Source organism: Nilaparvata lugens, unplaced genomic scaffold (genome assembly GCF_014356525.2).
Source record: "Nilaparvata lugens isolate BPH unplaced genomic scaffold, ASM1435652v1 scaffold7587, whole genome shotgun sequence".
Taxonomy (NCBI): domain Eukaryota; kingdom Metazoa; phylum Arthropoda; class Insecta; order Hemiptera; family Delphacidae; genus Nilaparvata; species Nilaparvata lugens.
In genome coordinates, this window is record NW_024093335.1 from 1 (window position 1) to 13,230 (window position 13,230).

At 37.4% G+C, this 13,230-nt stretch overlaps 1 protein-coding gene across 1 annotated transcript; it reads right to left on the bottom strand.

The window, feature by feature from the left end:
• Positions 1-651: 651 nt before the first annotated feature.
• LOC120356709 (protein pigeon-like) lies at positions 652-6,843 on the bottom strand (the record flags this gene model as incomplete). Its single annotated transcript, XM_039445681.1, has 3 exons — positions 652-814; positions 3,088-3,270; positions 6,628-6,843. Coding segments are annotated over 3 exons (562 nt in total), but the record flags the coding sequence as incomplete, so codon positions are not given.
• Positions 6,844-13,230: the final 6,387 nt, after the last annotated feature.

A 13,230-nucleotide genomic window follows, 5' to 3' on the forward strand; every position in this document is an offset into this window, starting at 1 on the left:
AAAAACCTTGTATATACGTCGACACGCAATTAAAAAAGGAACATACCTGTCAATTTCATGAAAACCTATTACCACGTTTCACCGTAAATGCGCAACACATATAAACATTTAAACATTAATAGAAATGCCGAACCATCGACTTGAATCTTAGACCTCACTTCGCTCGGTCAATAAATAGAAATAAAGAGCGAAGCTCGGGCCCCGATATTTCTTGTTAATAATGATCAATTCCAAAGTAATAGCTAGTGCTACTTTTCTAAAAGATCATTAATTGATTGAATTCTACCTCAAATTTATCGTCTTATGATTTATTAATGAATATTCATGAATGCCATAAAATATAATGATAATTTATAATAATTTCTTTATAGCCTGTGAGCGATTTAGCAAAGGTGCGAAGTTGGAAAAGGATGAGCTATCAGCTTTGTCAAATGCCAGACAAGGATGGCAACCCAATGTTAATTAGGTGCTAACTCTTTTTAACGTGAGTCTCAGCTATGGGTTCATTCAACAGGTCAGACCGAGTTCAAAACAAATTACATTGAAAGAAAGAGGATACAAGTTGTGAAATGCTCCGACCTTACATGCGTTACGCGTATGAAATTTATGAGTAAATACAAAAATATAGAGCAAAAAGCTACAGTTACTGACCGTTATACATGGTGAAGGTGGGTCGGAGGGTGGTTGCCTGTGAGAACGGTATGCCGGGGATGTTGCAATGTATAACATGGCCGTGATGCAGCAGTGTAACCGAGTAGGCAAAGTGAACCGTATTGCTTTCATCCATTACTTCACTTGTCGGCGGCTTTACTGGCTGAAAAACAACCAAAAACTACAAATTAAAACAATAATCAAACAAACAAACATTGACAATACTATAGAGAAAGTGGAGCATAAGAAGATACCAATTACTGTCAACTACTGTCTGTAGAGATTGGCCGTTTTCACAGTTATCGATTGTCGGCTAACATTTGTTGGTGAGAATCGGCCAATCAAAGGACAATAGTTACTGAGTGTCGCACAACAATCGAAAGATGTGAAAACGGTAAATGGACCCACCTGAGTGTCGTATGAATATCGGTAGGTGTGAAAACTGTAAATGAACCCACCTGAGTGTCGTACGACAATCGGTAGGTGTGAAAACTGTAAATGAACCCACCTGAGTGTCGTACGACAATCGGTAGGTGTGAAAACTGTAAATGAACCCACCTGAGTGTCGTACGACAATCGGTAGGTGTGAAAACTGTAAATGAACCCACCAGAATGTCATACGAAAGTCGGTAGGTGTGAAAACTGTGAATGAACCCACCTGAGTGTCGTACGACAATCGGTAGGTGTGAAAACTGTAAATGAACCCACCAGAATGTCATACGAAAATCGGTAGGTGTGAAAACTGCAAATGAACCCACCTGAGTGTCGTACGAAAATCGGTAGGTGTGAACACGGTAAATGAACCCACCTGAGTGTCATACGACAATCGGTAGGTGTGAAAACGGTAAATGGACCCACCTGAGTGTCGTATGAATATCGGTAGTGTGAAAACGGTAAATGGACCCACCTGAGTGTCGTATGAATATCGGTAGTGTGAAAACGGTAAATGGACCCACCTGAGTGTCGTACGAATAACGGTAGGTGTGAAAACAGTAAATGGACCCACCTGAGTGTCGTACGAATATCGGTAGGTGTGAAAACTGTAAATAAACCCACCTGAGTGTCGTACGACAATCGGAGGGTGTGAAAACTGTAAATTAACCCACCTGAGTGTCGTACGACAATCGGCAGGTGTGAAAACTGTAAATGAACCCACCTGAGTGTCGTATGAATATCGGTAGTGTGAAAACGGTAAGTGGACCCACCTGAGTGTCGTACGAATATCGGTAGGTATGAAAACGATAAATGGACCCACCTGAGGGTCGTACGACAATCGGTAGGTGTGATAACTGTAATGAACCCACCTGAGTGTCGTACGACAATCGGTAGGTGTGATAACTGTAAATGAACCCACCTGAATGCCGTACGACAATCGGTAGGTGTGAACACGGTAAATGACCCACCTGAGTGTCATACGACAATCGGTAGGTGTGAAAACGGTAAATGGACCCACCTGAGTGTCGTATGAATATCGGTAGTGTGAAAACGGTAAATGGACCCACCTGAGTGTCGTATGAATATCGGTAGTGTGAAAACGGTAAATGGACCCACCTGAGTGTCGTACGAATAACGGTAGGTGTGAAAACAGTAAATGGACCCACCTGAGTGTCGTACGATATCGGTAGGTGTGAAAACTGTAAATAACCCACCTGAGTGTCGTACGACAATCGGCAGGTGTGAAAACTGTAATGAACCCACCTGAGTGTCGTACGACAATCGGCAGGTGTGAAAACTGTAAATGAACCCACCTGAGTGTCGTATGAATATCGGTAGTGTGAAAACGGTAAGTGGACCCACCTGAGTGTCGTACGAATATCGGTAGGTATGAAAACGATAAATGGACCCACCTGAGGGTCGTACGACAATCGGTAGGTGTGATAACTGTAAATGAACCCACCTGAGTGTCGTACGACAATCGGTAGGTGTGATAACTGTAAATGAACCCACCTGAATGCCGTACGACAATCGGTAGGAGTGAAAGCTATAAATGAACCCACCTGAGTGAGATACGACAATCGGTAGGTGTGAAAACTGCAAATGAACCCACCTGAGTGTCGTACGACATCGGTAGGTGTGATAACTGTAATGAACCCACCTGAGTGTCGTACGACAATCGGTAGGTGTGATAACTGTAAATGAACCCCCTGAGTGTCGTACGACAATCGGTAGAGTGAAAGCTATAAATGAACCCACCTGAGTGAGATACGACAATCGGTAGGTGTGAAAACTGCAAATGAACCCACCTGAGTGTCGTACGACAATCGGTAGGTGTGATAACTGTAAATGAACCCACCTGAGTGTCGTACGAAAATCGGTAGGTGTGAAAACTGTAAATGGGCCCACCTGAGTGTCGTACGACAATCGGTAGGTGTGAAAACTGTAAATGGACCCACCTGAATGCCGTAAGAAAATCGCTACGGTATGTTTGAGACTGACCTGATACAAGTAATGATGACAAATGCAGAGAATGCCCTTTGAATCGGACACCACGGTGACATCTAGTGAGCAGTCGTGCACTCTCAGCGGAACCGCGTCGTTTTCATACGTGCGACACTCAGCCGCTGCAGCCGCTTCACCCTTCTCTCCCTCCATGCCAGGCAAGTTCAGCGGTATGTTCAACTGCAACATTCAACACACAACATGAATTAATGAAAAAGTTGATTCATACAAAATGAATTAATGGGGGAAAAATTGAATGAAAAGTCAGTGTGTCATTCATAATTTTGTCACAAACTGTTCTTTGTCGAAGGAGAGAGAGTCAAAACGCATGGCAATCTCGGAGTTTGATGTAAAACGAAGGAGTGTTTATGATACGCATCCCCACTCTTTCCCCTTTCTTTGAGATAACAGCTGAAAAGAAGTATAGTGAGGTCCACGTTATAATGACAGTATTTGATCAACTTTGGTTTTGCTATCCTTCTCTACCATTCGACAAAGCCGGTGGTACTATCCTTTTCTATGTCCACAACGATGCCAATTATGTTTTGACTGTGTAGAAAAATAATTAATTAAAGCAGAGAATCGGCATCGCTATTCTTCTATCTTTATCCACTGCCATTATAACGTGGACCTCATTATAGCTAAGAGATCATCGGAAATGGGGTGAGTTGGTTGAATTTGAGCTCCTCTCGTGATAGGAGGCTCTGTTGTAACTCTGTTTTAAACTCGTGTTCGGGTAGGTGGCTGATATCCAATCCTGGAGATCAGTCGGTTTAATTCCACGTGGAACCGCTAGTTAAGGCTGATCATATTTTTTCATGAATCACTCACAGCAGATGAAAGCGAAAATTCTATTGTACATTTCAAGATCAAGTGATGATTTTTATAAGGAGTTACCGAGATACATAGCTTTGAATATAGAAATTGGCTATTTTTTGTGTATTGGAATATGCTTAAGTACACTCAACAATAAATTTTCCATTTTTTGACCGAATTTGACTTATAATGCATGATTTTGAACCGCCTTGACGAGCCGAGAAGAATGAAGTGTAGTACGATGAAATCTGAGCATTGTGTCAAAAGTTATAAGTGTTTGAAATTTTGATCCTTGAGGTGTCCTTAAGTGTGCGACTCTCCACTAGGAAATTCTGAAATGGAGTGCATCTAACGGGTGATTCTTATAGAACATAATCTCATGAACTTATGTCATTGTGCGAAATATCAATGTGAGGACAATGTAGTTGGTGATGATGGTTGAAGCTGAAAATTAGGTGTTTTTCACAATACAATGAGCATTGTTGTCAGGTGTACCTGGAAATCTAAATGAGGGTAGAGCGCTCTATCTGATCTCAGATTGTAGAGTACAAAAATACGCCCAGAGGGATTTTGAATTATACATCTAAATGGTGACAATCGGAAGATATTGTTGATCAAAAACTTCATCAAAATTAATTTTTTTCTTCAAATTTCACTCATTTTTGAAAAATCATAACTCAGTAGGCCTACTCATTGGAGATAGAGAGTTCCGAATGATCTCATTTTATTCATCATTTTATAATCTAGAAAAAAGGCAAGAGCAATTTTTTCTGTCCGATTACAATAATTGGCAGAAATGACTGATAACTGGAAAATGAGCTGAAAATACGAGGATTTTGGGCCACCCTGTATCTAGCTCAAGGAAATTGGTTCTGGACTTCTCTTATGTACCCAAATAATATATTAAAAAATCAGAACTACAATATAAATTGCTTGCACCAATGTATATAGTGACTGGACTATATGCCAATATTAGAGTAAAAATCAGACTATGGAATAGAAATCTATATATTATATAAAAGCGAAATGGCACTCACTCACTGACTAACTCACTCACTCACACTCTCGCAGAACTAAAAATCTACCGGACCAAAAACGTTCAAATTTGTCAGTTGGCCCTTTAGAGGCGCACTAAGAAATCTTTTGGAAATATTTTAACTCTAAACCTAGCTCCGCAGTGCAGGCTGGTTGCTTGGCTGAATCGGACTAGGCGCTGAGACAACAAATAATAGCAGCGTTGGTGGAAATGCGAGCGGCCGCAGTAACGTCTTCCACCCAGCAATGGTCGGCGTAGTTCCGCCTAGCGGACAGACGAAAGATCAGACCAGTCGGTTATTTGATCCCTCCAGCCAGGCTCAGCCAAGCAGCCGAGACAATAGAACAATGGAGTGGCGGTCTTATTCGCGTTCATCAGCAGTTTTCTTTCTCACGATTATTTTGATTTTTGTGTGTCATAATAACTCCAGTCACCAGTAAAAAGTTCCCAGAAACGTGGTGTACTACCATATTAATGACTTTTCATGATAATTTTAATTATTTAGAAACATTGTTGACATTCTGAGCCTTTAGGCTAAACTTGGGGTCGCTGAGAACGAATCTGCAATCAGAATTTCTCTATCACGAAAAATAACGAAAAAAATCCAGCTGTTGATCTTCCGGCAACCGTTAACAGTCATCCTGCAATGCGGCCGAAACACTTCCAAGCCAGACACCCATCTCGAATGACAAAAACACCAAGCTGTAAGAAACCATCCTGCACTGCGGCGCTAGGTTAAGGGTGGTTTTTAAGGGTTCAAAGTTCGTCTTTTAGCATGTATATTCTTCTTCTTATTCTCTTAATTATAATATTGAAAAATGTCCATACCATATGTTGATATAGAACTATAATCTAGAGAGAGTACCTCTTCGAAACAGTTGTTAACTGGTAACAAAATTAATAATTTGGTCAGGTTGGCATTAAGTTGAGTTGACTTTGTTAGGTTGGCACCAAGTTGAAGATTGAAATGCATTTATCGCGGGCAAATTTATTGGGCACTGCTACTTCAATAAGAGCTACTCGTTCCATTGGCCATATCCGTTTAGCCAGACGTTTAGTCTGGACCCCCGACTGGATCGTCCTAACATGATAGAAATGCTCAAATGAAAAATGCAGGCGAGCGAAGCGAGCCTGCTGATCTCATTCTTAGACGATCCAGTCGGGGGTCCAGGGGGCGGAGCTCCCTGGCTAGACGGATATGGCGAGCGAAGCGAGCCTGACGGCTAGTAGAAATATATATTTATTACCATTTGATTTACAATAAACATTGGTCATTGTGACAAGTATGAATTATTCATAATAAATCAGCTGACATGTGATTACACAGATGTGTGGAGAAGCCAGTCTATTGCTGTATTTCCATAAGGTCTATAGTTTCAATCAGGTACTCTTGTGGATGAGAATACTGCGTGAGGTCTACTGTTCACAAAACTACTAGTAAAATAGAATTATAGTACCCTTCAAAATTAATAAAATAATAAAAAAAGAATACAAATTGTAACTACTAGTTTCGGTGGTGATCACACCATCATCTGTATTCGTCTGTTTGTATTCTTGTTTTATTATTTTATTAATTTTGAAGGGTACTAAAATTCTATTTTATAAAAACTATCAGTTGCTTTACCGGAGTTACTAGAGATTAACATTTATGAAATAAAATGAAGATAGAATGGTGCTCTACTCACGACAGTTTCGTGTGGCATGTCCTCGTGAAACTGGAGCGCTGACAGAGTGGGAGCCAGTTCAGTCTCGTCAGGTTGTGTTTCGCCCTCCACACGATGCATCGGCTTGCGGTAGTGGATCAGGTAGAGCGCCTGGTGTGTGGGGTCCCACTGGCCCCACGCGAATGCACCCACTATCGTCTCCACCGCCCCACTCACTAGCACATCATCGGCTGTCTGCTAGCACAAAACATGTGCACAATGTAGAGAGATTAATGTAGGAGCAAATGTATAGTGAGGTCCACGTTATAATGGCAGTGAGGAAAGATAGCAGAACAACATTGCCGATCCTCTGTCTTCTATAGACGGTAGCTGATACAGGTTTATTGATGTAATATTGACTGTTCATTCTCGTTTAAAATAATCAATTATATTTTATCAAGCAATAAATTATATTTTCAAATAATTTCATATTAATATGAAATATTTTGAAGTTGCTTTCCATGACGAAACACTATATAATAACTTTGTTGAAGTTCTGACACTGTGTTACTTGTAAATATTTGAAAAAACACTTACTTTTGTTGGATTAAGCCTCTGGAGGCTGATGAAGCTCCTCTTCAGGAGTGAAATGCATTCCTCAATACTTCAACAAAAGTAAGTGTTTTTCAAATATTTACAAGTAACACAGTGTCAGAGCTTCAACAAAGTTGAAATATTTTGTTAATTATCAATTCTACATTGTTGAAAGACGATCTGGCAACAGAGCAAAGCGAGAAAGAAATAGCGCTATCCGCTTTGTTGAATGATAGACAAGGATAGCAATACCATTGCTAATCAAACACTGCCATTATAACGTGGACCACACTATAGGAAGTTAGTTTGTCACTAACTTCCAAATTATTTGTTTGCTTCCACAAGACATGTGAATAACGGTATGATCACATTGAATGCGTATATGTGCATGTGCACGTCAGATCATGCATGAGCCGAAAAACAAAATCTGGAGAGTGCTATTGAAACTCGTTGTGACTGCTCACACTGAACGCAACTAGCAAGTGTACGCTTTCGGTGTGAATGTTCCTATTGTTCTTTCCAGATTTTGTTTCTCATCTGCACGCTTGGTTGCAATGAGAACCTCTCTTCAATTAACCCATGTTATTTAGGAGAAAGAATGTTAACAGACTAGATAACATGCATAACTATTTGATGTTATTACTGAAAACAACAGCTAAAATTAGAATGTATTTATTGCTATAAGGATTAAAAACTAGGCAACAAAATTTACCTCACTTTCATCATCACTTCCTTCCACTTGGTAAATTTGAATAGCTGAAAAATGAGACGAGAAGGAAAAATTTAAATACTGTAATATTGCTTACATATTTTAATTAATACGTCAATATAGCACATATAAAACTAGAAAGCAATAGCAAATATATCAATAATTAATAGAATATTGAGTAAATCTATTCCAAGAATTAGAAATCAATAGAAAAGAGTGGAATTATTGAATTATTATAAATCAATATGAATCAATATTGGAGAATCTATCCTTTTCATCTATTTATCTTTTAATAGGAGTACAATATTTATACAGAGTGTTTCAGAAGTAGTGTCGAACATTTTAGGGTATTGGTCCTGGAAGATAGGAGACTACAAATGTCGTATTTGAAGTGTCCAAAACTCAGCGGTTATCCTTATAGCTGCAATTTTGTTTTTTCACTTGGGATTTTTTATCATATAGGAGTCTTTATAGGCTAGCATAAATATTCATGCCAAATTTCAGATCAATACAACATTTCGTTCTTGAGATAAAAATTCCAAAGTGAAAAAACAAAATGGCAGCTATAAGGATAACCGCTGAGTTTTGGACACTTCAAATACGACATTTGTAGTCTTCTATCATCCAGGAACAATACCCTGAAATGTTCGACATTACTTCTGAAACACCCTTTACAAGAGAAAAGGAATGGAAAGTAACCTATAAAACAATACACCAATAGACTTCTATCTATATAAATTCCTAAGGATCAAGAAAGTTGATGAGGCTTACGAGATGTAAGCTGGCTTAGGAGTTATTATGAAGGCTGTGATAGAAGAATGTATTCCACAGGATAGGAAGTAAATAGATGTGGAAAACTCTGTATTTCCAAGGAAATTGGATGAAAATAAAATAGTGGAAATTTTTAATTCATATTTTTGACAAAGTAGTAAAGATAATGGTTGAGTTCAAAGCCACTGATCAATTCCATCGGTTTTTTTTACGTTCAGTAAAAAACCTGATCACAGATGAACCACAGAATGAAAAGTCGGCTAGTATCTTGACGCCATAATCCGCCATATTGAAAGAAAATGTAGCATTGTAATACAGCAGTAGTTTTAATTTCTAACCAGATAATGCAGTCATGGGTCTTGGTGCACTCAAATCTTGGTTAGATTGATACCTTCCATTTTGTGTGTATTCTGTGGATGAACGGTTGCTCATGAGTCATGACTGACAGATGTTTCCCCTGTTAATCATATTTTGTAAACAAAACTAGAACTTAACCTATTTCATTGTAATCAATGAAAATGGAAAACCATCAGGTGATTGGAGTTGTTTTAAATGCTTTGTAAAATATTTAAAATGTTATTGAATTTATGTAATCATGCATTTCTCTCTCCCAAATACATTATAATTGAGTCCATTGTAAACAACCTCGTATTCAGCCATGTCTGTTTACGTTCAGCTACTCTATTTACGTTCTTTTCAATTGGTGGAAAGTACGATTAACTGATCAGTGAACGAACCGGATATGTTTTTTCTTATCAGTTAGACCAAAGACCTTGAAGAGGTCTAAACGCACAATGCCTATGCCTTCCCAATGCTAGCTCTTACTTGAAATTAAAGGTTCCATTGAGGTATTTTAGCGCGAGATATTATATAATATATATTTTTGAAATATTATAGATCACAAAAATCTTCAAGATCTTTAGTATGTAATTACCTTCCTGGTTGTCCCCTCAATGGCCGATTTCAATTCCAAGTACAGTAGCGCTACATGTGAGTCTATGCATCGTTCAACGACCAAACAGTGGTTTGTTCAGAGCCACGTTCACTCACCGATCTCATCGTTTACTCACCGATCAGTGGCTTTGAACTCAACCAATGTTATTTCCTATCTACATTGGTCTGGATGAGGCCTTGACATTATTTAGGGTCCGGCCACACAGAGAGCAGCCTACGAACCTGTAGCTTTCTATTACTATATCTTGGATCGCCCTCTAAAATATAGATATAAAATCCTATAGGATCGCAGATCGCTCGCTGTGTGGCCGGACCTTAAGGCAGGAGATGGATGAATATGCTTCAAACAATATAAATTCAGTACGCATTAAAAAATTTTCAAATTTACTTTGAAAATGTAATTTAATTAATCTTTTAGCCATAGTAAGGATTCTTGTAATTTGTGCTTGTATTCAAATGAAATAGCCAAAATAAATACTTTCTTGGAAACCTTCTCCCAATCATTGTATTATGATATTTGTGCTTGTATTCAAATTAAATAAATCAATAAATACCTTCTTGGTGTGCCAGAACTAGAAATTTATCAGGCGATTTCTTTCGCCAGTATAAAAACTGAGCCATTATTTGATTCTGTTTCTTGGAATGAAGTTCAACAGCAACATCTCCGTTCACTCTTGCCAGAAATAAACTGTATAAATTATTATTATTATCCTTCTCTTTTTCGTTGCTTTCAATCTCATCCTCTTTCTCATATACACTGAAAACTAAAAAAAAAGAAGAGAAACGTGAATTTGACAGTAACGTAGAACATTAAAATGAACAAGCAGTGATAGCAAACAGGAAAAATGTTTTTAACAACAACAAACTTTTTTAACAGTCAATATATTGATATTATTCGTACATCATTGATTGAAGTTAACATAATGAATTAATATATCTCAACCTTTAAATTGAAGGAACTTATGAAAAAAAATTAAATTCTTTCTTAATCAATCTCCTCAAACAGGAGGAAATTCTAGAAAATCAATTACTAAAATGCTAATATTAAAAATGCAAGTAGATAAGTCTTTTCACAAAAGCAACTGTTGGATGAAAAAGAAAAATTATACTCTTCTTTCTATGTATTTAAACACGACATGCAGTCAAATATTAAGTAAATAATTAAAAACTTTTACTTACTGACTGAAGTACTTTCGGTCGTCTAGCGATCATTTTCACTGTTGAAAATGATCGCTAGACGATCGAAAGTACTTCAGTCAGTAAGTAAAAGTTTTTAATTATTTACTTAATATTTGACTGCATGTCGTGTTTAAATACATAGAAAAAAGTGTGTTAATACATAGCAGCTCGGAATGAATCAAGAAACCATCACCAGAAAAATGATTTCATGGTATCCATTGAAATAATTCAATTACAATTAGTTGAGCTTGATACCGGATAACAGAAAATCTCAGTACAGTTACAGTAAGACCATAGAGAAGAGATAGCACAAGAAGATGATATCCCATGGTATGGTTCGTTTATGTTCCGAATTTCAAGTTAACTCAAGCCGATTACTGCCTATTACTGTATATTATTACTGTTTTAGCCGGGTGATAGTGTACAAACAGCACAGTATGAGGATTACGAGCGTCACATAGATTCACAAAAAATAAATAGCTACTAGAACTTTCGGCTTGAGTTAACAGTGGAATTTGTAACATAAACGAACTATACAAAGGCAATCTTATCATGCTATTTTTTCTCTATGATAAGACATAACAAGAGATGGTTGAAGTTGAAGAATAGACATTTTATTGGAATGATGAAGAATCGACACTATACTATAGTTTATGTAAAACAAGTTGAGACTTGGCCCTCCATCCGATGAAATTACAGGGTTGCCAAATCCTGGTTGGTTGGTTGGTTGGATTCCAAAATACGATCTTCCGATTACTTTTGACAATTAAAAAAATAATTTCAATTATTTCTGAGAAACTTTCTCGCTTTCAACACCCACTTATCTTTCGAAACTAAAAAGTTTCCAGCATGTCGAAAATTTCATGTTTTCTAATCGAAATGTCTCGACATTGACGAGCATATAATCATTAATTAAAAATAACTATTGGTCGGATGATATTCTACATCCAATTCTGACGTTGAATTGGAAATTTAAGAAAGTTGCAATTTTACACGATTTGGCAACCCTGCAATTTCTTTGGATGGAGGGCCAAGTCTCAACTTGTTTTACAGACTATAAACATTGTAGGCCCATTTTAGGCTCACTTAAAACGAAGATAAGTCAGCTCATCTTCTAAACCCGGAATTAAACACATGAATGCGACTATATCGTGGTGCATATGGTGGCCCTTGGAAACTATTTTGCTAAACTGCTAGTTCAAACTTACTAAATAGTTGATGAGAAAAATAAATTGATGTGAGAAAAGTATTAAAAACTGATATACTCACCTAGCAAAGTTCTATTCAAATTTACAGATGCTTGTATCACATTCCTCACCGTATCGAATTTATAGAGAACCTGTAAATGACAATAGCATTATGAGACATGAATATTAATGATATTATTCTGTGAATTTTTACATCCAAATTATCATTAAAAATGTTCAATGATTTTTTAAACTTTTCTCCTATCTTTCTCTGTGAACTTTCAGTGTATTTATGTCAAGATGATATTGTAGTAGATGTCCATAAAGATTATGGAGTTCGTAGCATCGTGACAGTAATAAATTTATAGTGAGCTTTTTTCACCATAAAAATGAGTGGAATTCCTTCAACTATCACTGAATATAATGTCAAGAATATGAAATCCACCATTTATTTATTGTATATTAAGATTGTGAGACCCTAGACCATTCGATAAAGAACTAGGTAACAGAGAGATAATAGGTGAAATACTTTCAACTACTACTAAATATGATGAAAAATGTAAAATCAAATATTTTCAACAGATTTTAAGCGCCTTGAATCATTAATGCATCAATTTACAGTTAGGATGCATTCAATCTGAGTGCATAAAAGGCAATTTGGACTGTAGAAATTTTAATAAAAAGTTTCAATGATAAGTTTGACTGGTTAATTGTGTTGAGCACCAACCCAAATTCTAACACATAGTTGTGAATGACAGCTCTAAATATGTAATGAGGGAATGTATAAAATACAGATCGCGAGGTTTGACAGGCTGAATAATACAGGTAAATATTTCCGAAAATGTGCACATTATTATGTTCATATCAAGCACTATCCAATAAGGTCAATGAAAGAGTCAAACTGAGTGACAATCATATTTTGATAAGTCTCTTCTTTTTGACAATGGCCGTTTTTACACTTACCGGTTCTTCGACGACACGGCACGACACAACAGGACAGAAGCTCTCCGATCAGGGGCGCCATTTAGGGGGGACAGAGGGGGGCCTAAGCCACCCAAGGATCAGATAAATAATGAAAATGCGGGTCTATCCACACGAATCCTTAGAATCGCATACTGATTTAATACTTTTTAAACAGCAGTGGTATAATTCCTTCCACAGTATCAACAATGTAGCAAAATTGCCTTGAAAGTATGGCTACGGGTACGGAGTAATAAAGAATATATTTTTCTTTGTGGTATAGTTGAAGCT